This window comes from Thunnus maccoyii, chromosome 1 (genome assembly GCF_910596095.1).
Source record: "Thunnus maccoyii chromosome 1, fThuMac1.1, whole genome shotgun sequence".
Classification (NCBI taxonomy): domain Eukaryota; kingdom Metazoa; phylum Chordata; class Actinopteri; order Scombriformes; family Scombridae; genus Thunnus; species Thunnus maccoyii.
The window spans coordinates 20,629,638-20,656,556 of record NC_056533.1 but is presented as its reverse complement, the minus strand read 5'-3'; the positions used below and the strand labels follow the sequence as shown (position 1 = coordinate 20,656,556).

Sequence of the window (26,919 nt, the reverse complement as noted above, 5' to 3'; positions counted from 1 at the left end):
TCTGTTGAACAGATTAGGAACTCACACAGTCTATATTAGCCGGTGCTTTCTTCTGCGCTGTTTTGGTGCGTCCTCTTCACAGCGCACAAATACTTTATCTTGCGACACTTCCACATGCTGTCCATCATTTGTCATGGCACAAAAAGATGTCCTGGAAAACAAAAACAATGTTGTTGACATGGTTTGTTTAAACAGATGGTGAAATGTAGCAGAGAGGCCAGTCTATGATAAATGATTCAGATTGTGTGTGTAGGATAGGGGGCAGGGAAAGATCCACTAGGTGGCATTAAAAGTCTGCAATGATGCGGTAGGTTTTCCTGCTGTGAAGAGAGGGACACTTCAGTCTGTTTTCTGTTTGCTGAATTATTGTGTTTATGTGTATTCTAAATAATTAATCAGGATTCATAACTTACAACTTAAAAAAGACAGTGTATTGGCAGACGGACATAATTTATTACAATAGAACATGATACATTACAGCTACTTTATCTACATTTAAAGATAATGGCCCAGTAATAATATTACTCTAATACCAATGCTAATATTTACCCTAATATATAAATTTAGTGCAATTTTGAGGTATTTTAGTATTTCCATTTTATTTTACTTACTTCTGCTCCACTACATTTCAGAGGGAAATATTGTAGTTTTGAACAGCACTAAATTTATTTGACAGCTGGCTAATTTGCAGATTAAGATGTTTCATACAAAACATATGATGAACTAATGTTGCATTCTTATAGATTAAACTACCAACAGGATAAAACTATCATTAAAATACTGCTTCCATGTTTTTTTATAGATATCTTTATTGGTCTTAGCTTAAAGGAAGACAAATAAGATATAAGGAAACATAGGAGCACCTTATTCTACACAAAACACACTGAACAAGAACCCCCCACTAAATAAATAAATGTTGATGCAATAATAATGATCCACTAATGAAATATAGCCTATAATACTCTGAAAGGGGACATTGTGCATCATTATAAGTACTTTAAGTTGTTGATAATAATTCTGTACATGTGAAATATTGAACACAGGTCTTTTACGTGTAATGGAGTCTTTTTACATTGAGTTTGAATACTTCTACCTCTGCTGCCAGTGCTTTGTAACAAAGATCTGTACCTGTCCTGCGTTTCGCCTGCTTTGACGCTGATCTTGCCCAAATTCAGCAGTGGTTTGATCTCCCGGCTGCCCCAAGGAATCATGGTCTGCACCCGGTTCCACATGTTCTTCCATAAAGCCGATCCCTCCCAGTGGAGCTTGAGCATCATCAGATCCCCTAAGTCTTTGTCCAGGGTGATCAGGAAGGTGTATGTCTTATTACCTGAAATCTGCTCAGAGCTGGTGGAGAGTTGAAAAGGACAGGCCCAGAAAAAGTTAGATTATTACAGCAGGGAACATCCAGCAACAGGCCGTCACATTTCTTTATTACAAAGGAAAGACCCTCTGTTGTAATGGTCTACAACTAAAGCAGGACTACACATGAGATTTCCGCTGCTTACTCTGGTTTGCCTGAGGCTCTTTGATACACAGAACAAGAAGGATTGTCAGGGAATAGTGTCCCTTTATGATACATGAGTAAATTATTTATTCCACCATCCCCATTTATAGTTCTCTTTCATGCAGCGGTTCGAGCTGTTTCCATGTGTGTCAGCTGCTTTTGCTAACTTGCTTTCTTCCTTCATAGAGTTGAGAGCGCAGCTGCATATTGCATGTGTCAAAGACAGAGTAAAGCATAGATGTGACGTAATGTAAGCCTGATGGGGAGGTGGTACTCACAAGGTAATGGGGAGTTCTCCGCTCTCCTCTTTTGTTCCAGTGAGGGAGATGGTGAGGGAGGGATTGATCCTCTCCATCTGGTTGACAAACTGGATCCTGAACTGGTAATGATAGACTGCAGAGAGAGGGAAGCAGAAACAGACGAGGAGGAGGTGATGAAGACGGAGAAGCCAACACAGAGTTTGTTTTCTGTATTTCTTTGTTTTGCCAATCTGATACAAAGGTGTGATAAAAACTGGTGATAATGGGAATGTTGAGTCCCTTTCAGTAAACTATCAATCACATCTTATTATAATGCAAATAGAGTCACTTTGGATTCATAAATCTAATTTTATGAAATACAAGTACTTTACTATAAATGCATTATCGGGTATAACTTCTTACAAGTTACAAGCTGTGTTGTTTTCAGCCTGTTAATCTCACTGTTCCTGCGTCAGGTCTGTTGGTGTCGGATGAGGAGTGGTGTGTATTTTTTCTTTTTGGATACTTCCACTGGGGGTGTGAAAATCAGAAATGTTCTAAACCTACACAGTGGCTTTAAAATATAAGGATGACATTGACACCATCAAAAGATCAAAATCAACAGTATGTTAGTAATTTCTGACTTCCCTGCCCTGTCTGTGGCTCTTGTTCCTACTGAAGACAAAAATTTATAAAAACGAGTTACAAATTTATAATTTTATTATCAAGAAAAGGTTAAATAATTTCCTCTAGAAGTTGGGTATAGTAGTTTCTTAGCAAACATTACACAAACAGGAGAAAATAGTGCATTTGTTTGGGGGACTATTTTCAGCTGTGGATTAATACACATTTCAATGGACTCAAACTAAACTTCAGTGTCCATGTTCATGGTAATAAAGAACATGTCACCCAGTGTAGTTTTAATAGTTTTTGGAGATCTGTGGTACAGAGAAATTTTTGATACACAGAAAATTCTTGTTAGTAGGGTAAGGTTAGATTTGTCTTTTTTATGGGGTTGTTTGACAATAAGAAAAACATAGAATATTAAGTAGGACATTCATTTTCCTAAAATGTAACTTACCTATATTTATCATAACCTCATGCATCCATCTCAGATAATCAGTTTAAAATTATCTGTAACATTTATTGAATCTCAAAGAAATTACTTAAAGATCCCCCCCGGACCTGTTTTTAGATGTATGTAAAATCTCTGTAATATGTGCCTGATACAGTTTTTCCACAAAAAAAGTTAAATCTTCTTGTTAAAATCCTTAAGTTTAACTGCTGGACACAAGATGTCTCCTACTTCACCGTAAAGTCCATTCTCAGTGTTTGTGCACTTGAGAAAGTTGAATATTGGACCAGAATTGGCTACCAAACTCTTTGTGATGTCACAAATCATGCTTGTAGGCCCACACCTTAAACTCAGATTTTCAACGAGCACAGAGAAACTTTCCACTTTCAGTGGATGAAAGTTAAAACTGGCTTCTAGTGTCAAACTCTGCACATACATCATTCTGCACAGTGAAGCTCAGACATTCAACTGTAGGAACAAGAAGCAAAATACATTTTTGATTGGAGGGGGACTTTAAGTTAAGTTAAGTTTTTTTAAGTAACATTAAATTAATGGAGGGACATACATGACATTTAAAGGCTGATTTGTTGAAATGATCACTAGAACCACATACGTTTGTAGGGCATCCGAGAGCGGGTTTTTAAGTAGAGCCTCTTGTTGCTGCTGGTGCGAACCTTCTTGATATTATAGCCCAGTGTGTTGCAACGGTTCTTCCGACAGTCCAGACAGACACCTTTGTCAAAAGCGCTGTTGTCACTGCACCTGTAGGCCATGCTCTGCTTGTCTTTATTCAGCAGGGAGTCCATGAACAGATGGACTGATCGCTCATGAGCACATTTCACTGTCTGCTCAAAACCTGAAGGACAAAATAAAAGTATGTTGGAGATTTGAAATGGAAGACTTTGATCTTTTCATTTATCCAAAACAACCTCGATTGGAGTTACAACAGATAACATATTAGCTCTCTTGTGGATTGAGAGCCTGTGGAGTATCTTAATCATAGTGTCTGTTTGACCATTATTTGTGGATTGAGTTCATTATCCTCAAAGCCTGACACCTATCAGACTGTCCTTCTGTCACATCTCCTCACAGCATCTCATTACGTCTGATACTGGTCTGCTCTGAAGGCCTTTTCTCTGACTAGATTCTTGTAGCCTGGAGGCAGCTCAGCTCGGGGATGGACCGAGCAGAGGAAGGCACATGTTGCTAATTAACTCCTGAGGATGACAGATGCTTTAATGTGGCTCTCACTGTCATATTATGCGGATGTGTTTTGGATTGAGGAACACCATAAATCCCAGAGCCACTTGTGTTCGACTGGAGGGAATTAAATTCATCTGCCTGAACACATAACGAGAAACTGTCAACAAGCAAAAGATGAAATGGCTCCCAAGATATGGCTTCTCAACCAGTGTTTTGAGGTGGCAAGGCCAATTAAGAAAAAAAATTGTTATGATAGAGCAGAAGAAGAAGAGGCAACACAGCTCTGTATGGAGTTATGCATTTTCTCTTCAGATGCAGGGTTGTAAATGGTACACAGGGCACATGGTGTTGGCAAGGCAAGAAGTGAGCAGACTTCTAGGGAAGGGAAATCACCAAGAATCATCCTTACAGAACTTCACACTCTAAATAAAGTTTGGTGTCCTGGAGGAGTGACTTTGATGGTGTTCTGTTTGGATTTATTTTTGGACTACATCTTTCACACAAGATGTAGAAATATAGAAATGTCAAAATATTTAGATTTAGTTTTATCACAATCGCTGAACTCGAACTCCCTTTCTCAAGATGATTTAAAATGTCCTGAAACATTCTTCTCCGGTAGGCTACTGTGGCTGATTTGATCTAAAACCAGAATGGATGACAATGTTGATCATTTGATCACAACACATACTGTCCTGGTTGCCAGGAAATTTTAAAGGACATTCATGGTCCCCAGAGGATGAATCAGTTTTTTGGTACCCTCAGGCCAAAGTTTCCAATTTTATATAAGATATAGTAAAATCCACTCTCCATAGTGCCATGAGATTTACTGGAAATATCCATTCTCCCCAGAGGATGAACTCAATTTTAGAAAGAGCTCCAGTGCCATCCTCAAATTGTTGACTTTCTACAAAAGATATATCACAAAACTACAGTATTTTGAGACACCCTGAGACTCCTATAGTACAACTATCATATCAATATTTCAGTTTGTGTATGGAAAATATCTAAATCCAATGGAGAGATCGCCTTGAAATTTGCTGAGCACATTCATGCTCCCCAAAGGAAAAACCTTTTTAATTTTACTGACTCCTTTTTTAACAAAGTTATACTTTCCCTGTGTGAAACTTCTAACTTATATTTTTAGCCTCACTACTGCAATAAAAAGATGTTCTTTCTGTATAACACTTTATAATCATGACATGTAAATCTTGCACCCTCGAGGGTCCCTTTGCAGAGCTTTAGATGAGTACACTTGTTGTAAATTATACTCTGTATATACAGTTTTTGACATTATTTTTCTTGTACTCAGTATTGTTTATCGTACCGAGGAGCCCGTACTGGGCTATGTGCTCGTAAATGTTTTGCAGGTCACATCCTGGTTGGAAGTCTCCTCCATTGGGGTAAAAGTCATAATGTGCCACTGCTTGCTTGATGCCCACACTGAGGCCCATACGTTCATGGGTGAATGTGTGAATGGCATCCACAAATTCAGCGTCATCAGGAGACAGTCTGTCTATGGGAGCCATGCCTTCAAACAAGGGCCCTGCAGGATCAAGACCTGGACAGATACAGACAGATATGTTTGTCATCTAAGAAATTTGTTTGTTAACTATATTCCTTTTTTGCCAGTGAATTCATAAAGCACAGTTATTACCTTCATACAGTTGAATAACTCACCGGTAATTCTTCCAATCTTCTCTGAACCTTCCAGATAGCTTCCAGCAAATCCAGAGATGTGAGCGCCAAGACTGTAGCCAATCAAATGAGCCTTTCTAACTGGGTACTTGTAGTGTTCCTGTGGAGGTTTATGATATGTATACAACTTAAGCCTGGTAAGTGCATGGTGTTTTATGCTACTTTGTCTGACTTTGCAAATTAATAGCTGTCAGGAGAAAAAATATCTCTTTACCCGAAGTGAGTGCAGCAGGTGAGCTATGTCTTTTCCAACAGTACGGGTACTCTGTACTGCTGTAGGATAGTGCTGGTGAGCCAGGGACAGCCAGTTGGTAATCACTACATTGACGTCTATTAGCTTTGTCTTCAGGACTGTGGCTAACCTGAGCACCCAGCTCTCCATCATACCATCCACCTTAGGAAACATAAAACCAACTGTTACAAACTTGTCTCTCATCTAAGTGTTGAAATGTTCTTCTTAGTACCTAAACTCTGAATTTTAATGTTCTGAACCTTCTTCATTTAGTTTCAAATGGCAAAATAAATGTAAACTCAACTAAATGTACCAAGTCATGAGAAAGAAAGAAAGTTAAAATGTTGATCTCTGTTGCAGTTCAGAATGTCCCTGAATGTTTACTTCACATTTTGTTTTGTCTTTTCAGCATATTTCAGGGTTTTGAACATGTCTTCTATGCAATATTTATATCTGAAACGGTGCTTGACCAAAGTCCTTTCTTTGGTCAAGTTCCATGTTTTGTATGCACTGGTTCAAGTCAGTGAAGCGGAAGAGAAGTGGGGAGTTGACCTTACCGACCACCCGTGAGTGATGATGATGAGGGGATTACTGCTGTTGAAGCCACAGGAGGTGAGAGTGTGCAGCTGCAGAGGGTCCAGTGTGCAGGTGTCCTCACCTTCAATAAACAGACTGAAGACTGAGCTGCTGACATACGGCTCTTTCACATTCAGGACGCCCCTCTGCTCTGTGGTCGCTACATCCCAGAAACCAAACAGCAGAAAGAGTTTGTTCATCAATTTGTTCTTAATGCTTACTCTGCATATCAGAGCATGCTGATATACTGGATATGTTTACTTTGCGGTGAATATTTACAACCAACACATGAAGATCTGCTGTATTGGTCTATTTAAAAGCACATAAAATATTTTGATTTGCGTATTGATATAATTATGTGAGAGTAAATGTGAAATCACTGCCTGAGGCCCATTTGGACTGTGGCCCTTTTAGAAGCACTTTGCTGTGTTTCCAGGTCATGCAGACCTCTTTGGCAGATGCACACAGATAACACTTCACAAGAAGTCCCATCAAGTGAAACGCTGCCAGACTTTTCCCGTAATTTATTATATAAACTCCTCCTCCCTTAAAATGTTTAAAACCACAGCTCAGAAACCTCAGAAATCACACTCATAAACATTACAGATCATTCTCTAAGTAAATGTATAATTACATTTCCTTCGTGGTTTGTCATCAATTCATGTTGGCCATATTTATCATTATAACAGTTTAATGTTAATAATGCCAGAAACCAGGAGCCCAAACACTCATTGATATTGTTGCCATCTGATGAGCTCTGGTTGCTGATATCAAGCCCATGATGCAGTTCAAGAGTTAAAATAAATGAAAGCAGTTATCCATCCATCATCTATCCCTCTGCTCATTAAATCCCACATTATCTTTAGTTTGTCATTTCACTGTTTATTTGTATGAAAATGGGGGGCAAATAAAACAGTCTGACTCATTAGTAACAGAGGAAAAACACTATAATTTAAAAAACAAGTACAGATCACGTGCTGAGTGTACTTTACAGTCTTACACTGTAATTAACAGCAATATTGAATTTTTAAAAATGCAGCAATGTTTGCATGCTGTGTGCAGTGACCGAAGGGCTGTAAAGGTTGTATTCTGAGTGTTAAAATCACCCACGGATAGAGACAATTGAGTGAATGTAACACTTGATTAAGGGGAAACTTTGCTTTGCTTACTTTGGGATATATGCAAATTTGCACAGTGATGAATTCACAGCTATTATCGCCAAATGCAGTAAAAAAGCAAAATAAAAAACCCAGTATCAAACTCAAAGATTTAAGCAGAAAAAATGGCATCTTTAACAATCTTGAGAGAGAAGAATTTAAGCTGATCAAAGCTAACTTTCAGCCATATTTCCTTTCTGTACACAGATTTTAAGCATCTACTATATTTTCAGTAAAGGCGGTGTAGTGGTGCAATAATCTATTTTTCTCTTCCTTTTATTTATTTTAATTGAGTTTTGTTTAACTCATGAAGGTGTTTTCTCGGCAGTGTTGCTTTATAATCTAGCAGAAGCAACCAGATGTAAAGATCAGGAGATATAATTTCAGCTCTGTGTTGTTCAGTAGATTTTAAACAAAACATCTTATGAATTGTTTGATACACAATGAACAGTATATTAAATGCCTTATGTTGAATGACAAAGCATGATATTACACAGGAGAACACAAGTATTAACAGTATTAGCACTTAGCAGCGTGATACTGCCAGGTAGCTTTGTTTAACTCTGAAGTGCCCACTGGAAGCTTTATCTTCACAAACACATGCTGTGCAGCTGAGCTTTATCAAAGAGGTTTATTTAAACTCTAGAGGAGGGAAGATCCCAAAGTTTCCAAAACATACAAAGCCTGAATTTTGGGAAAGTGTAAAATTATGCACAATACACCCTGGATATTTCCATGCGAGCCATAAAACACAGGACATCATATTGTAAATTCTTCACTCAGCATCTCAAGATGTGATACTGTCAAGTACACAAGTACATTAACGTCTCTATAAGTTTAAAGAAACTACAGTGAAAGATCAAGAGGTTCAAATTTTTAAACTGCAGTTTGGTGCCCCCTGTTTGAAAAACCCTGCCAAGAGCTTTATCTTTATTACATAATTTGTTGTCTCTGACACAGGAACTGGTAGTACGTAATGTTAACTGGGGATTGTACATTTATATTTAGGTTGTATATTAGATTTGAACTATAGTGAGATCAGTCCAAAAAGTGTTTTAAAATCCAACTCCAAGAGTGGATGTAAATCTACTCAAAAGCAGATGGTCAATTACTCTTTGATTTCAACATTTTTCATTCATCCATTCATTAATAAAGGTTGTTTAATCTAAAAACAACAAATATCTTTATCAGACTTTTTGGGAACGCAGCATTTCACTCACCTGCTCTGCTTCCTTTAATTTTCTTCCCCTCATTGATGTGATACATTAACAGCAAACAGCACAGGATTTTCACCACAGACATGGCGTCAAATAGAGAAAGAAAGATTTGGTAATTCCTTCAAACCAACACTTCTCCCGCAGGTGATGATTACAGGCTTAAAACTTTACTGAGGAAACACAGTAAAGGTGGAGTCTGGAGTTGAGATCCTTTTGTCTCTTTCAAAGAAGCCTCATCACTGTCATGAGGCCTGTTATCATAGTGGATAACACACTGTACTGTACTGTACAGACAGAGAGGGGACACCGGGAGTAATGGTTTATGGATAAAGGGGATTTGGTCCTATCCTGATTGGCTGGGGGTCGGGCCATGTAGATCGAACACGTTGTGAAAGAGCAGAGGTATGAACAGGGAGGGGATCTGGTACAATGTGCTGATAGTGACTGAGAGGTAAAAATGACCCCAGATATCATTCAGACCCCTCCATGTCCCACCTACAGGTATTACTGACAGAACTTTCATGTTGAAATGCTCTTCATTGGTAGTTTTTAAACAACCACCAAATGGCCTAAACATAAATGAGTAAAACTTTCAAAGACCTTGATGTGGAACTTCCACGCATTGGTGCAATACATGTTTGAACTGTTGAAAAGAAGCACTTCGTGTACTCAGTGCAAACAGACAGCTTGCACTGTACTCTGAGTTTATCTTTTTAATGTTAAATTATCCAGTAAAACCAATGCTTTTCGTGACAAAGGAGATTTTAGCATGCTGTTTGAGGAGATTATTGATCAAATCTGGGTGAGCCCACTCATATGCCTATTTGTAATCTCTAAAGTAAGTAGTCTGTGGTGTTTTTAAACCATTAATGTTACAGGTTACACGTACGGTCACTTTTTCACTGGACTGCTTTCAAGTATTAGTTTGTCTGAGGTAAACGGTGTGAGTAAGCACAGTACAAAAACGAGGTTAGGTAACAAAATGGTCATGGAGACCCTCAAATAGTGATGAAAGTACTTCTGCTCTAACTTTCAAAAATCTTTGCCAATGAAAACACTGATACTCAGTCATCTCAGTACAGAGCTCAAACAATTAAAACCTGCATGAATCAATATTTTTGGATATAAACACCGAGTCAAAGGATTCTGTGTGATGTAAAAGGTACAAGCAGTCACAGAAACACAGCTCCAGATGAATGTTAACATTGCTGAGTGTATGCTGGATGTATAAGTAGGCAAACTGTCTCCCAACATGCCATATCAAATTTTACAAATGGGGGTCTGGGTATCTGTCATCTGCTTTTGCTGTTTTTCTGCCTGCTAATGATCATAAGTTGACAAAAGCAATTTTAAATTTTACCTGTTAAAGTAATTGTCAGTTACTTTTCCTGTAGTGCTCTAATTTGCAACATAAGCCAGAAAAAAGCACAATTTAATTACTGAGCTCAAATTATTAGATTCATATCGGTTGCTGTGTAAGTTCGGTTTATGAGGATCAATACAATAATAATAACTGGATGTGGTGTCGTTATTTTTTGATGAAATCAATTTGCAATCACAACACATGTTGAAGCTGTTCCATTCAACTGGATGCTTTGGTGTTCTTATATCAATTTCTATGAAAATGTCATATTGATTATCCAGCTGCTTTAACAGCATCTTTTAAAACATGAGTTAGAGTAATACCTAAACTGGCTGTTAGGGAAATTAATTATTTTTTCCATTTTTCATTATTATAGTATATGTATTAATGGAAAATGTCAATAGAGAACATTCTGTTTAGTGACTTTTTAGTGACCTTTCTTCCAAGTGTAAGTGAGTCCTAAATTGGGTCAGTACATACAGACACATGGTTCAAGCTTCAGCTGATGTCCTCTTCTGTTTAAGCATGAACAGAGTAACATTTCAGACTTTAAAAGTGCTCTATAAAGCATCGTTTCAGTCCAAGAGCTAAAGAGTTAAAGTCACAATTTGTGTAATGTGTGATGTCACATCTGCAATCGAACAGTTTGTAAGAGCAAACCTGATGACCCTTTGCTTTTCCAAGTACTGTGTGTGTGTGTGTGTGTGTGTGTGTGTGTGTGTGTGTATGTGCGTGGGAAAGGGTATATGTTTGCTTTTGTGTCTGGACATCTGGACATACTGATAGCTGCCGATGACTGCCTATATGAACAAACATACACAAATAAAACTGTATACTCAGAAAGAAATAAAGTACTGTCAATCAGGTTCAAAATGAGAATGATGTGGATTGCAAAATCATTATCTCTCAAAATATACTCTTTATCTTTAGAGGAAGGACAAAAAACTGAAGGAATAATTTCATATGAGCAAAAGGCTTATATGCAGAAGCTGGTGTGCCCTTTATAATTTAGAGCTGTTATTATTAGACGGGAGGATGCCCTCTGAGGAAGAGCCTCAATACCACTGAACCGCAAAAAACACTCTTCATTCATTCTCTATGAAGTTATATAAGCTTTTACAGTTGTCTTATATTAAATTTGTATGTATTCCTGCTGTACTTGCAACTAGTATTGATGATTGTGCATAGATTTACTTACTTATTACATACCAGCCTGTATGTGTGTGTGTTGACAATTACTGCATGGATGGCCTCGAAAACTATTGTAATTGAATTGTAATAAGAACATCAGTGATAGCCTGAATTTTCCTCTAGCCTCATCATCAGGGAAAAGTTCAAAGATAAACATTATACCAGCGAAACATCACCATGGTAGCTTTGTCACTGAGAGCAAGTTAGCCTGTTGACGTTAGCATTTAGCTCAAAGCACCACTGTGCCTAAGTACAGCTTCACAGAGCCACTAGCATGGCTTAGTGTTGTTTATATTTGCAGATTTCAACTTTTTTTTTTTAACAAGCAAAGCCTTACATCAGTTGAACATACGATTGGACAGTAAAACAATGTCTGGAAGACAATATCTTGGATACTTTAAAGAGACAATATCTGAACTTAGTTGGACTAAAATTCTTACAACCCCCTTGGATAGCCAAGAAATCCAGTTATCGCCCCAGAAAGTGTTTTTTTAATTATTTTTTTATCCCTTTTGCCAATGATAAGAATCAGGTGGTAAAATTTACAGATCACAGTTTTAATGGATGTGATGTTATTGCACATTCCACCATGTAATGTTTTGGGAGACATTGTGGTGACGATTTCTCAGTTTTGCTGTGCATATTATCACATTTTTGTATCACAGAATATCACCCCATGATATATTGTTGCACCCCTAATCATGTTGTTTTTTGAAAATCTACAAAAAGTGTGAACAAACAAATAATTTCAACAAACTTTATTTCATAATAAGGTACACTGAAAGGTGTAAAAGAAAAACTGTTGATTCAGATGGATAGTACTTAAGAAAATCAAGTTAGGAAACTGCCTTAGAAAAAGCAGCTTAAAATCAGCAAACAAAAAAACAACACACAAAAAGATTAATATGTTACTTCCTGACAGGCTGCCACTCAGGACAGAAGCATCAAAGTGTATAACAGGGAAATACAAGTGCCAAAATATAAACCACTTCACTGCAAAAACTGAAGATTCAGTGAAACAAACACCTTCAGCTTTGCCAACATGCGTACAGTGATTATTCCAGGTCAAAAGTAGGCCACATACAGGGTTTGAAATGAATCGGCATGATGCGCTGCTGGTTCAGACCAGAAAACTTCTGAATTTAGGTGATTGTCACTTTGCCTAACAAGTGTCTTGTGTATTTAACAGCCTTTGTGCTGCTGTAAAATGTCGTTCAGTGCACTGCAATATAATCTCATGATTAATGTATTTAAAAAACACCTGTTCAACTGACAACAATAATAATCACATTCACATTAACATAGGTCTAAATGCATCCCAGTGTCTGACAACATTCATCCATGCTGATATGTTTTACAATTTATATTATTTTAAATCATATCTTGTGGTCGTGGTATTAGTGAATCCAATGTGTGCTCACATGATACAAACAGTATGAATCTCAAAGTACAATTAATAAAGGAAAAGACCAGTATTGTTTCTTTGAAATACTGTCTTGTTGGTATGTTGGCAGTGTTTCTCTCCCTGTAGGTGTTTTATTAAATATTTTCTCTTAGCTCCAAAGAGTTTTTAATGTAAACAATTACAGTCAGTGTTTGCATATGGCTCCTTGTAAAGTACGTATTGACTCAGACACAACTCATCAAGGAATTTGCAAAGGTTTTTTGCCTAAAAACAAAATTACAGTTTCTTTGCACAAAGCAGATATTTAAGTATCTTATGATGTTATGGCTTTTTATAACATTACACAAGTTTGTGTATCGCATCAGGTGGATTTGAAACAGCAGAAAAATGATGGAGATGAGTAGAAAAGTAAGCAACACCAGTATAATCCTTTAAGGCTGGATTTTCTAAAAAAACAAAAACAAACAACTATCACAACTACAGCTCTGAAAGCAAGATAAAGCCATCAATCGCACAAGTGCCTTTACACACATGCAAAGAATGAAGTGAAAGAGAATAAGGAGGTCACTCCACAAAACACATACATTACTGTATCACATGAGCTAAAAACAATATAAATTACTACATTTCCACCTTTGGTCAAAGTTTATCAGCTGTTTCCTTAGTGCTAAATATATTTAATGCCCCTGTTTGTTTGTTAGGTAGATTGTCGTAAAAAAAAAAAAAAAAATGCTGTACAGAAACTTGGCAAATATTTCTAATGAGAAGAGGTTATCCCAGTTTAATATACTACATGGCTATAATGCAGAAGAAACTCTCCATGCAAGGTTATGATATAATGGAGATAAAAGAAAAACCTGATGTATAAAAAGAATATATTTTATAAGAAGGTTTAATTTTTTGGTATATGAAAGAGTCCCTGCCAGATTAAACCTGAAAACTATTAATAGACCAGACTTTCAATAAAAAAGACTTAAAAGACATCATAAAACATTCATGCATATTTTACAAATGACTATGAAATTGCGTAGCCAAATGCATGCCTTGTTGTAATCATAACATGTACATTTTCAAAATAGTGACTCTGAATACCTGTTGTATATAATATTTAATGTATATAACTGCTTTGTTAAGATGAATACTTTTGCCTTCTGAGATTGTGAATGAATCAGCCACCGAGGCTTTGTAGTTATGTTTAGCAGCCCTTGCTCTTCATTTTAACTCATCGTTATCATTTCATATTTGTCCTGGACGTTGTTTTCCTCTTGTTTTTCAGGCTCGGGGTGGTGCAACTCAATGAAGAGAAAGTAAACACCAGCTCCAACTGCTCCGCCCACCATGGGTCCCGCCACTGGGATCCACCACCAGCATCCCCCAGCTCTGTGGTTAGGACACACACATAAGTAATCATCAGAAAATATAAATTAACAACAATATATTTGCTATTATTTACATAGCATTCTACCTGAATGCCTTTGCCTTAAAGGGTAACGTCACAAATTTGACATATTTAAGTCAATTTACTAGTCATAGGCAGTGTTTATTATTTCTAAAAAAATAGTTGTATAATGTCTTCTGTTGCTCTGTCATGTGTGTCGCAGAAAAGCTTCATATCCTCACATCTGAGAAGCTGAAACCAGCAATTCTTTGACATTTTTGCTTTAAAAAATGACTGAAATGATTATTCTATTATCAGAATAGTTGCCAATTAATTTTCTGTTGATCAACTAATCGATTAATCGTCTAATTGTTGCCACTCTATAATGGAAACGGACGGTAGAGATGGGAAAGATTCCCATGTTTACAACTTGCAAGTGTTCACATCATCAGATAATCAAGACGGTTATGACTGGTTGTGAGTTGTTCGTGTGAGGGTTTAAAATACTGTGCTTTGGGAGTTGTACCATGTAAACTGTGATGTTTGAGTCCATCTGGGACATTTGTTGCATGTCATCCCCTTCTCTCTGTCCCCATATTTCCTGTCTGCCTCTGTACTAATACTGTGCATTGACAATGTCACACTTAATCCTTTAAATTTATATTTAATTACATTAAACAGCAGACTTTGGCTCTCATGGGACATCCATGTTTGTTTGCTTTTCAAACACACTTCTTATTATTTAGCGCCAAGTCAGATATATCAAAACTCTAAAAAATATCCAGTTCACCAGTTGCAGTATCATGCATGTTATATGTTGATGTGAACGCTATTTACATGTCATAAACTGGCAATTACGATAACTCAAATGTGAACGCAGCACAGTGAAAGACCCTATTGAATTACACTATAGGAAGTGTAGGATCCAGCGTCTTTGGAGCTTGACCTACAGTATAATAGGGATTAAATGTCAGGACTCGTCATCTGGACCTCTGCTGCTTTGATTTTGTCCCTTCTGTCTCCCAAGTCCCTCAATTTTATGAAACTGTAATACAACTCTCTACAATTAAATAATATACACTCCCTCTGTAATCTGTGTGTATGTTTATGTTAGTATTGCCCTACCTGGGGCGAGTATAGGCAATTATCCCAGATTACAGTAAAGTCTTAAGGAGCTCCGTGTGTCTATGTGTCCTCATTCTCACTTTGGCTGACCTCAGACAGACTCTGCTGCTGAGTTGAAGGGAGATTAAAGCCATACTGGTCAATGTGGCTGATCGGAGCCTTTACTGCAGGTGAAAGGGCTTCAGTTAACAGAGGTGATGCACAGGCCGGAAAGTAAACAAGTGTCTGAGTGGGCTATCTTTCTCTCCTATAGGCATTCAGGAAGTAGACTATAGGGGGGAGGCGGCTGGATTATAGACTTTAATCTATGGCCGCAGCTAAGATGATAAGGCCAGGAGACGGACACCCAGTGGGTCACATTGACGCCATGTGAACATTGTGCAGAGCCAAGTGCTGTCCTTCACACTCAACAGTGAAATGGGATGTCATGTAGAGAAATCCTCAGCCTGACCTGAGTGTTTTTTTATGTCAGATTATGTCAGATTTAGCACATACTTTAAACATGATATGGACCCAATAGTACCAAGGGCTTATATGTGCATTAAAGCAATCTTGCTTTATATGTATAAAGTCATATCAGCCATCTGGTGATAGTTATAACTGTGACATGGGGACAGAGAGCAGCAGAAATTGTATCTGTCCCATAGCAAACCTTTACACTGCCTTCAACCACTTTGTTATTTTATTTTTAAGATTATTATTATTTCCTTTTTTAAAAAAAAACAACCCACAGTTATATAAAACAGCTTCTACTGCTGCTTTTATAACAGCTGCAAATTTATCCAAGCAGTATTCTGTTATTAGCTTGACAGGAGCATTTCAGCAGTGACATGCACAGACGCTTTAAGGGCAGGGGTTAGAAAGAAAGGACCAAGGCAGGGCCAATGATAAACAAGGAACACAAGCAGCATGTATGTATCACCAATTAAAATAGATACATTTAACATTTAAGGAAAAGGTTTCAGTTAGCTCAATAAAGGGGGTAAACTATGCCATATAATACAGGTATAGCTCAACCTCACTATTGTTAAAACAAGATCCATGTGGAAGGTATAAGGATCCAACTATATTAAAGTTAAAATATTAGCTAAATATCTTGCAAACAGATTTTTAAAAAGTGAATATTATTCATCCAGATCAGTGTTGATTCTTACAAGGTAGATCAATGACAATATTAGACAAATAATTGAAATAATTAAATATTATGGCTTAATGAAAACCTTCTTTGATTTTGAAAAAAGCATTTGATAAACATCTAAACATTTTATAAATGTTTAGACTATTTTAACTTCAGAGTTTCGTTAACTAGTTGGATTTTAAAAAATGCATAGAAATCCAAAGTGTAAAATAATGGCTTTTTTTTCTGAAACTATAATTCAGTACAGAGGATCAAAACAAGGATGTCCACTTTCTGCATATCTACTTATTATAGCAAAAGAAATTTTAACTCAAAAAGTAAGAAAGAATAAGGTCTGAGAATAAATAGTTTGGAATCAAAAATTTCAACGTATGCAGACAATGTAAATTTTCAAATTCAGCCAAATGTTGCATCTTTTTTTTTTATTAGTCGAAGAGCTAAATAACTTTTCAGTTATTTCCAGACTGAAACCTAACTATGATTAATGTACTGTGTTATTTGGGTTAATTGGGTCTCTGAAGGATACAAATTTTGAGCTCTGTTGTAATCTGCCGTTAAAATGGTCGGATGGCCCAATAGATGTCCTAAGTATACATATCTTCAGAAACATGGAACACATTACAAAAGAAAACTTTGATAGAAATCTACATATAGTTGACAGAAAATTAAAAGTTTGGAGAATGACTAATTTAACTTTATATGGAAAAATGACAGTGATAAATTCTTTCGTAATTCCTCAGTTTATCTACATTCTCATGTCATTACCTTCCTGAGGAAAAGAGCTGTTTAAAAAATATGAACGAAATGTGGTCAGTTTTTTATCGGGTGGTAAACCTGACAAGATTAAAAGAGCTTGTCTATATAATGATTACAAACATGGTGGATTTAAATTCTTAAACCTTAAGGCACTCAACTTTGCATTAAATCCATCCCTTATACCTAAATTTATTTTAATAAAATCTATTTAATCTATTTTAATTTTAAAGCATGACTGTTGTTCTCGACAAGGACAATACTGACTTCATCAGGGGAAGTTTGTGTGAAACGGAAGCAACACTTTGAGAAACTAAAGGTGACCTGGGAGGATCTGGAGGAGCTGAGCCTACATTGGCAGAGTTCATTAGAAAGCTCCTCAGTGGAAAGCTGCCAAGGTTGAATGAGATCTGGTCCTGAAATGCAAACAGCCTTGAATGATTTAGCGTGCAACAGTTGACGTGTCTCTTCAGTATCACAAGGATTTGGGGGACAGAGAATCTGAATGGACACACACTGAGTCACCGACCAACCAACATGTCTTCCTCAGGGCCTGTAAAAGGGGACCAGAGGAAATGTTCCAACTTTCCAGGAAACACACTACTTTACCTCAGTAGGAATTAAAGCTTAAATCAAGAAGACTCTTCTCAGTGATACTCAGAACAGTGGACCAATATTTTAGGCCTGAACAGATAACTGAGGGGTCATATGCGTCTGCTTATTCAGCCTACATGTGATTTTAGAACATCCTGTAGGTCTATGGTTTACAAAGGCTGCTCTTGTGAGCCATTTAGTTTATATAAAGTAAAGTTAGTACATGTAGGATGACAGCTTTATTTGCTCTCTGGACAAAGTCCAAAGTAAACGTGAGACTGGGGTGCACCTTGTCCCCTCTCCTGTTTGCAGCATGCATATAGTATCTTAAGTGTACAATTCAGTGAAATTAGGGCGCCATCTTTGCTGTGTGGTGTTGTTTATTTAAAAGTGGACTGGCATATCTGGTAACTGTGACACTTCATATATTATACTAAATAAATTATTATCAAAAATTAAGTTAGTTAGGTGAAGTCAACTCAGCAAATATGTGTGTTGTTTATCATGTTGCTATCATGTTGAGAGCTAAGCCAAAATTTATTTATTTATTTAATTTATCTAATTTAAGTTCATCAAATTTATTTTCCTGATCATTTTTGTTCTGACCAACACCTATGCTCATAAACATAAAGTTGCAATCAAGAACATAAAAACACCAGTCAAATGAGGTGATTTGGGTACCTGGTAAGGTTGCCTCCTGGGCATCTTTGAAGACTAATCAGAAAGCCTGGGAGGACTCAGGTTAAAGCAGGACATGCAAGAGAGACAATATCTCCCATCTGGCCTGAGAGCATCTGGAGTTTCCTCAGGACAAGCTCGAGGGCAACACTGAAAAATTATGTCTGTGCTGCTCACTGTGACTGTGAAAAATCCCTCTTACTATCACTCATGAATAAAAGCCAGAGATTCCTTAGTTATTCCACCTTTTCAGGGACAGAAGCAAAAGCCTCATAATTACAGATGTTAAAGGTACCCTGTAGTGCTTCGTGTAAATAAACAGTTATGTTTTCATTCACTTTGTATGCACTGAGGTCCAACTAACTGTATGCATTTCCTTCCTCATAAAACATCTGCAAAGCCAAATTATATAAATTATATAATAATATTTGGTAACCTACATTGTGTACATCAGGTTTAAAATAGCTTTCCAGCTTTCCTCCCTTTAGCTGGCACATTGCTACATTTATTGCCATATTACTTCCAGTGGTGTAGCATGAAACCATTGGCAGAAATATATATTGAGTCACTCACATGCATGTGCATGTGCCAGTGCATCCTCATGCGTGTGCTAGTGGAGCGTGATACAAATAAAGCATTGCTCTATGGCGCTACTAGTGGTCAAAACTTCAACGGAGCACCTTTAACCAGGGAGGTTAAATCCTTCCTGCTAAAATTTATCACTCAAGTTGTGGTTTTTAAAAGTATTACGTGCTCTTTAGGGACATTTTAACAAGTACATAAAAACATATTTTGTGTACTTCCTTCTCTGATCAAAATAAAAATGTTTTTGAGCGTAAATAAAGTAAAAAGAAATAATAATAACAGGAACAGCTTGATGACTGGAGGGGAATAAAAGGAAGAAAGAGGGAGGAACATACATTTGTGCCATTTCAGTAAAGAAACGCTGAATATTTCATATTCATGTGCGTGGAATCTCTCCTTGTCCTTTTTCAAAATGCAGGAAAGACATGGATGGTCTTTGAAATATTCATTCAGATTGTCAAGAGAGCAGGGATGGAGCTACAAATGCTGCTCTTCATGCGATATCTACTCCTGTATGTCTCAGTCACTGGTGAGTGCGAGAGCAGCAGCAGATATTGGACGTCTATCTCTATCAGGCAGGCGGCTCACAAAAGCCTGCTTCCTCGTTTTCATGAATCCAATGTACCAATGCCTATTATAACCTCTTAAAACTATCTATTTCATATTTGCATTTTTATTAACAGGCACCTTTTGATTTTCTAAGCCAGTAAAATTACCTGAACACATCCATGCCCCACCCGGCCACCGCAGTGAAGAACCGTGGGCCGAGGTCTCGTGCCGGGTTGATTGGATAGCCGCAGTTCAGGCCCATTGACACTCCGATGGCCATGATGATCAGGCCGATGCACAGAGGCTCCATGCCTTTTGGAGCACCGATATTCTTCCTGTCAGTAATGGCCAGGATGCACAGGATTAACGCACCAGTTGCAATCACCTGCAAAACAAAAGCATCAGGAAATCAGCATAACATCAGTTACATTCATAAAATTCAAGACTACACTGATACTGATGTTGCAAAGCTAAAGTGAGAAATCCTAAACAAAAAAAATTAAAAGAACACAAAAGCTAATGCTTTTTGTTGGTGTTGTTTTTGTTGTTGTTACCTCATCTGCTGTGGTGACCTCTGACCTTTGTTTTTGTTTAAGCTTATTATGAGGCTTCCCCTTTCCCCTGGTTTAAGGCTGAATGACGCAGCTTTGAAATATAGCCACATATGGCTGTATATTAAGGAAACGCACCCTTAAAAATGCACAGTTTTGATCAAAATCAACAACAAATGTCAAAACACAGTTCTCTAGGTAACAACTGACACTATGCTATTAATACTTCTCGTGCTGTAGCTGTTTGTTGAAATATAATCGGCAGAGAAACACACAAAATGTGCGTGCAACTGTTTAATCAAAAATATACGTATTGGGCCTTTGATGTCCTGAATGACTTCACAAATACACAAACTAACATCTCGCCTCATGCACATCCCGGCCAGATGGTAGTTATTCTCAGCATTGGAACAGCATTGTTCATACTTCAGCAAAACAACTCACGTGTCCATTTATGCTTACATTTATACCCATGACTGCACTAAATGCTCGCTCACATGCATCTCTGTATGCTCTAGTAGCTTCCACATACACACAGAATCTCACTGGAAAATGTTTGTAAAAAAAAGAGGAAAAAGTGACTCAAACGTGCCTGACTTTCACATTGTCAGGCAGTTTGACAGCATATAAAGTGTAAAGAGCATTTTCTCCAAGGGTTTTATTTTTTACATGAAATCTTACATACTCTCTGGTATATAATTTTCAGGGGAAACTGTTCACAAATTGCAAGTTAATTTTAAGCCCTACCTGATCAACAAATCCATTTAAGACTGAGAGATGTTTGGCAGGATAAGATGCAAATATGTTGGCTGTGGCATTCACACCAGTAACAGCAAATTCTCCATTGGTGTAGTCCATCAAAGCATCTGTGAAAAAACAAACAATAGAGATGGACATGCTGCATACATCATCCTCTACATAGTCAGACATGGAGACAGTATACAAATATAGTAAGGAAAACTCTTTACAAAAGCATATTTATACGTGAGCAGAAGCAGGATTAGTAAATTAGCTGGATAACTGCACTTCAGTCCATGTTTTTTCTCAGAAGAGTTATTTCATTTACACCCACCATAATAAAGGCCATAAACAGCACAAGATCCAGCAAAAGCTCCCAGGAACTGTGCCACCACATACACAGGGAACTTCTTCACTGGTAGCTTCCCCAGGATCACCATGGCGAGCGAGACAGCGGGGTTGACGTGGGCTCCTGGTGCAATGCAACAAAAAAGACGAGCAAAATCAAGTAAAATTTGCATAAGGTGCACCTAAAAACTTAATATTCAGTAACAGAGTCAAACAACAAATGAAAGAGATAAAAAAGTGCCAACATTTTTATGACCCAAAGAAAAACATATTACCAAAAAAAGATCTCTGGCCAAGCTGAGGAAGTCTCCTGTGTCCTCTTTTACAAGATAAAGATGGTTACTTCAAATAAATTAAAACAAGCTGTTGGTGATTGGCTGTCTGATCATTTTGTGTTCAAACCCGCTGGTGCTCATTCATCTTTAAAACTAAGTAAGTATTCTCAAACAAAGGGCACTGAGTTTCTGTGCCTGTTTTCCTATATCCTACATTGTCTTAAGAGGCGTGTTTGAACACATTCCAGCCAAATGTTACTGGGCTCTGCTGGCAGTGTGGGGTCATTTATTTAACACTCTGGGATCTTAGCTTTGACCTCGCTGTGGTGACACCACTGGGGGTATCAGCCATGCGCCCATTGTTAATCTCCCCATCCTGTTCACAAACACTGACCACGACAACCAGCCAGCCCTGCCTGTCTGAATTGCATCTGACATAATCTGCCTGAATCTGCTTAAGGCACACGTAGACTGCAGGTCATTAGAGTGACCATGATGTGTCACACTTACGGTACTCTGTCATCTAAAATCTGTGACTACAAAGTGAAAACAATTGTGTTTTCTTCTCCTATGGGGCCGCCCTGCCAGGGAAGCCCAGAAAGCCAGGCTTGTCACACCTGACGCCCCTCCTCTCTAGAGACCCATGCCCCAGTAAAGCTCATTAGTCCAATACCTATGATCATCTTCAGAGATGTCGTTGGACAGAAGCTTCCCACTGTGCTGTGGACCCCAGGGCTGAATGGCCCAGTCATGCAGCAAAAGCTCTCCATATATTAACCTCCCTGTCCTCGGGCTTTTCTGCTCTTCCTCTGAAGCTTTACAACTCTTCTCATTAAACATGTAGCACAAGTAACACTAGCATGAGTCAGAATGATAACGACAACCATCCAAACAACAAGATATTTTACCGCTTTCCATTTTCTATCAAACTTAGATTTCTCCTTATTTTAAATCGCACGTCCTTCCGCTGCTTAGTTAGAAATACAAAGTTTGTATTGTATGGACTTTTAAACATTTTATCAAATACCACACCATTTATATGATCTCTTCTTTCCGCTTTTGGTGATGCTTTTTCTCTTTCTTGGAGGAAATGATCATTCAACAGCTAAAGAAAGGCAGCACATTGCAGCCTTAGACATAATGAATCCCTTGATTGCTGGTTAATGGACACTCACCGTTTTGGCTCAGCAATCCCATGAGAAGCACCGTGGCATTTACAAGTATCCCTTTCGATCCCTATCATTGCTGGCACAGCACAGTGGGCTCTTCTTTCTATAATCCGCGAGGAATGTGCCCGATAGGGTCCCATTTGGACATTGGGACATAATATCTCCGGTCTTACTGAAAATCATCCTATAGGAGTGCTTTTTACTATTTCAACCAAGTCCCCATCTTAAATTTTTACCCTTAGTATCAATGTTTGCCTTCTGGACCAGAAAGAAAGGTTACTATGTGGTGAATGTTCTCCATTATGTAACACTGCATCCATAACACAGATCTACACTGGTCCTCATGGGCCATTATTTCATGGCAGATCAGTCAGCTCATGCATTGCATTACATGATCCAGGATGAAATTGCAGCGTGATATTTGTCTTTTCTTGTAAATGTTTGATATTTTTAAGATGAAGATAACAGTGACATGGAGTAACCTGGATGAGAGAGCTGTTGTGCTGCTTTGCAACGCAGAGAGAGAGAAAAAAACATCCACGGCCAAAGATCGCATCTCCTCTACAGACAAACACTGTGTGGCGACCTTTGTTATCAGCTAGTGTTGGTAGTTTTCTGTAGGCTGGAAAATCAACTATATATTTTTTCTTGTAACTCTTTGATTAAAAACCCCAGAGAGATGAGATAATGTCTTAATTCCTGAGAAAACATCTTGACACTGAGTTGAGAAGTGGATGATTTAATATTGTAATGAATGAAAACTGTGTATGTGTCCTTATGAAGTGCGGGCTGCTTTTACCTGACACTCCCCCTGCCATGTAGACGGCCATCATGACTCCCAGAGTGAAACCAATGTGGATAGTCAAGGGCTCCCCGAGAGCCCCTTTACTCAGCACTGTCTGGGCCACTGAACCACATCCAAAGAGCTGGGACACAGACAAGAACAAAAACACAAAGGGTGGAGGTAGAAAGACTCATTGTTTTTAATTATTCCAATTACACCCACCATTAACACTAGCCCTCTTGTCCACCAACAGCCTCTGACTGCCATGGACAATTTGTCCGAGTTGGAGCTCAGAAAAATAATTAAAACCCCCCACTTATTAGATAAAAGGAAGAAGTAATTCAGACCCCAAAAAAAGTGTTGAGAGGAGAGCAGTCATCCAAAAATAAAAAGGGCTGCATCACTCCACTGATGTGACATCACAGTCACTAAATTGGACTCAAGGAGGTGACAGGTGGAGGTGAGGACAGCCCAGACTAGAAATAACAACTGGAAAGCAGGAAACTCTTTTTTAAAAATGACAAGGAAACACAGAAAACAATATGATATTAAATACATCATATGATATAATTAATCCAATACCATGTTTGTATTTGTAATGATTCATGTTATGTGCTGCAGTACACTTTTGGAGGATGTGTGAGTCACATCTTGTTATGATTTCTGCAAGCTCTCTGTCAGGAGCAAATTAAAGATGAGACATCAAAGAGAAAGTCTGTCATTTTCAGAATATGCTATCTGTTAATAGAGACATATGAGAGACAGCAGTCAGAGTCTCAAGAGACCCAGTTTGGCACCTAATTAGCATACTGGTTCAAAGCTTTAAAGCGGCTGTTTAAACTGGATGACAGGTGCAGAGGGAGGTACTCACTATTAGGACAAATATCCCCAGAAATTCCGCCAGGAACTCCTTAAAGATGTCCCGCCTCAGGGCAAATTTCTCCTTCATTTTTCTCTTGCTCTCATTTTCCATTTTTTTTTCTGCGTCTCCTTGATGTCTTCCTCCGACAGAACAAACAGCTAACAACAACTATGAGTGAGTCTCTGTGTAATTGTCGGTGCAGGTTGCCGCCTCCCACTCGGTGCTCGGACCGTGCAGCCCTGCAGGCTGACAGCCACGTTAAGCTTCTGCATCTATTTCCCTTCGTAACCACAAGGGGTCCGCTTTTTATTACAATTATTGGGCATTCTGCACTTTCATCCAGACCCAATAATGAAGACATTTATTTGAAGTTTGAATTATTTGAAAATTATTTATGTCGTAAAGAAGAGAAACACATATTACACACAGGGGAAGGGTAGTTCTATTGTAGGTATTTATGAAGATTTTAGAAAATCACTTCTGCACAATAAAATAGCATATTTTTAAGTAGTCTGGATGGTAAAAACAACCACAAAAACACATTAATGCAACTCAAAAAAGACTGGAACAGATTTTCGTTTGGGAAAAGTTTTGAATTTAAAAGCAATAAAAAGGGAAAATTGTTCTCACTTAGGATTTATAAAAGTCCTGAATGTTGTTTCCCATCATTACCAAAAAAAGACATCATGTTTGTATTATCATCCACTTTACTGTTACTTCCATAATCAAAATATAGTTCAGTTTATCCGCGTAATTCTGTGAGGCAGCAATGATTTTGATTCATGAGCCACAGTAACAGCTACATGCAGAGAGAAACTGAAATTTCATTTAGAGGTTCAAGACATAATTTCGGTTGATGTAGAAGATGTAAAAATGTTGTAAACACTTTTAGGCTCAGTGGAAATTAAACCAGAAACCACATATGTTTAATATTCTGAACAGATAACTCCATGTGTACATTACTCAGTTTGATCAATCACAGATGATTTTGCCATCTATAGTGTTTCCATTTAGTAAATATAACTCCCAATTCAGGCTATAATTTTACTTTTTTAGGTTTAGCTGATTTAAAATTACGTAGACTCGTCTCATTTAAAAATATTTCCAATCAAAACACACTTTTAAAATCCTCTAGAAAACTGATCAACTCGGTCTGTTTAATACGTGCAGCAATTATAAAAAGAATTACTCTACAAATAACTACAAATGTACCTTTATGATAATGCACGTTTGTGTGTGGTTAAATTATGAGGGTTAATTGGACCCAATTTTCCATCTCTACAAGTAATTTACAAAACGAAACCTTTGTGTAAAAATCCTTGTGTAAAATATGACAGAAAACAACTAGTCTATATTTTTAAATAAACAACTGTTTCAAAAGTTGTTGTTGATAAAGGAACTACAAAAAATATAGCAAAATCACACAAAACTGTATGCAACCATTAGTTATCTCGTTCTTTCTCATTATAGTTTTCAAAAGTCGTATTGGAGAAACTTCCCAGAGCTTCTTGCATTTTGGGGAGAATCTCATTTTTTTATAGTTTGTAAACTTTATTTCACTCACCTTTCCTCATGCAGCAGCTGTCAGACTTCAACTCATTTCATATTCCCATTTTTCTTCTCGTTTCATGCTACCTTTACCACATTTTTCATCTTATTAACCCGCTCTTGGTAAATATTAAGACCTGCTGAAATAGCTGTGACCCTGCAAAGTCCGAGGCTCAGTTCATCCAACAGAGGGAGCTCCATGAATACATTTGAGCTGCCGGCTGAAGTTACTCACACCGGTTATCTTCCGTTCACTGTGCTTTGTGAGAAGGTGAGGCGACAGGCCGAGGATGAGATGTTTTGAATGCATTAATCAATGTCACCGTTTCAGGCACGTCCTCTTTGATGTGAAACAGACACTTTCAGAGTGTCGCCCATGCTGTGAAAAAAGGCTGATGTGCTGATGGAGAAAAAGCATCCTCCAGGGATTTGCAAATTGTGGGCCTACATCTGTCTCCGCACTCCTTTGTCCTGTCAAGAGGCTCAGATTATGAAATCTAAAAAATTTAAATGCAAGTAGAGGAGGTTTGAGTAGTATACGAATGAGCTTGAGCTTGTATTAAAACTTTATTTCACATTCTCTTTTGAACCACTTAAATTTCTGACAATCAACATCCTCTATCACTCATAAACTCCTCGGATTAACCTTTAACTGTTTGCTGGCTCTTACCTGATTGTGAGAGTTGTTTTCTGGACGTGTTAATACATGCGTGGATTTACTTTAATTCCTTTAGTTTCCTGAGACAATCTCGCTCACGGCTAATTGGTGGATGTTTATTGGGAAGTTTTAAAAGGAGGCGCTGGAAGGAATTATCACCTGCAGGACAAATATCTGCCAACAGCACCCCAGCAAGTAGCAGCGATCACCGCAGTCCGCATTTACATAACATCTTAGACCCTGGGGAGGCTGTGTGTTAGGCAAATAAGACTCCATGGTGATAGTGAGCTGAGGAAAGTCGTTTTACACCTTCATGTCACTTAGGA

General features: G+C 37.9%; 2 protein-coding genes across 3 annotated transcripts; both read right to left on the bottom strand.

Moving 5' to 3' along the window:
• lipca (lipase, hepatic a) lies at window positions 1-8,986 on the bottom strand. The gene is made up of 9 exons (XM_042408341.1): window positions 8,905-8,986; window positions 6,509-6,687; window positions 5,934-6,113; window positions 5,702-5,819; window positions 5,349-5,582; window positions 3,435-3,677; window positions 1,786-1,900; window positions 1,129-1,347; window positions 1-151 (listed from the first exon to the last, which is right to left on the bottom strand). Exons 1-9 carry the CDS (start codon window positions 8,984-8,986, stop codon window positions 31-33), a joined length of 1,491 nt encoding a protein of 496 aa, XP_042264275.1. The 3' UTR covers window positions 1-30.
• A 3,268-nt stretch (window positions 8,987-12,254) lies between these two features.
• On the bottom strand, window positions 12,255-26,655 carry aqp9b (aquaporin 9b). 2 transcript variants are annotated; one of them, XM_042408661.1, is made up of 7 exons: window positions 26,606-26,655; window positions 25,952-26,432; window positions 23,541-23,667; window positions 21,284-21,421; window positions 20,959-21,077; window positions 19,828-20,045; window positions 12,255-14,240 (listed from the first exon to the last, which is right to left on the bottom strand). In XM_042408661.1, the coding sequence occupies exons 3-7, from the start codon at window positions 23,572-23,574 to the stop codon at window positions 14,078-14,080; spliced, it is 672 nt and encodes a 223-aa protein (XP_042264595.1). In that variant the 5' UTR covers window positions 23,575-23,667; window positions 25,952-26,432; window positions 26,606-26,655; the 3' UTR covers window positions 12,255-14,077. The 2 variants fall into 2 exon arrangements, with proteins under 2 accessions (XP_042264595.1, XP_042264592.1); XM_042408658.1 differs by lacking the exons at window positions 25,952-26,432; window positions 26,606-26,655 and adding an exon at window positions 24,397-24,626.
• Window positions 26,656-26,919: the final 264 nt, after the last annotated feature.

Coding starts and splice junctions, on each gene's coding strand:
- lipca (XM_042408341.1), bottom strand. CDS start 8,986: ATGTCTGTGGTGAAAATCCTGTGCTGTTTGCTGTTAATGTATCACATC. Junction 6,114..6,508: donor TCATCACTCACGGGTGGTCG/GTAAGGTCAACT, acceptor ATGTTTCCTAAG/GTGGATGGTATGATGGAGAG. Junction 1,348..1,785: donor GGAGAACTCCCCATTACCTT/GTGAGTACCACC, acceptor ACTCTCCACCAG/CTCTGAGCAGATTTCAGGTA.
- aqp9b (XM_042408658.1), bottom strand. CDS start 24,498: ATGGAAAATGAGAGCAAGAGAAAAATGAAGGAGAAATTTGCCCTGAGG. Junction 21,422..23,540: donor CATGGCAGGGGGAGTGTCAG/GTAAAAGCAGCC, acceptor GCATTGCACCAG/GAGCCCACGTCAACCCCGCT. Junction 14,241..19,827: donor TGGGGCATGGATGTGTTCAG/GTAATTTTACTG, acceptor TCCTAACCACAG/AGCTGGGGGATGCTGGTGGT.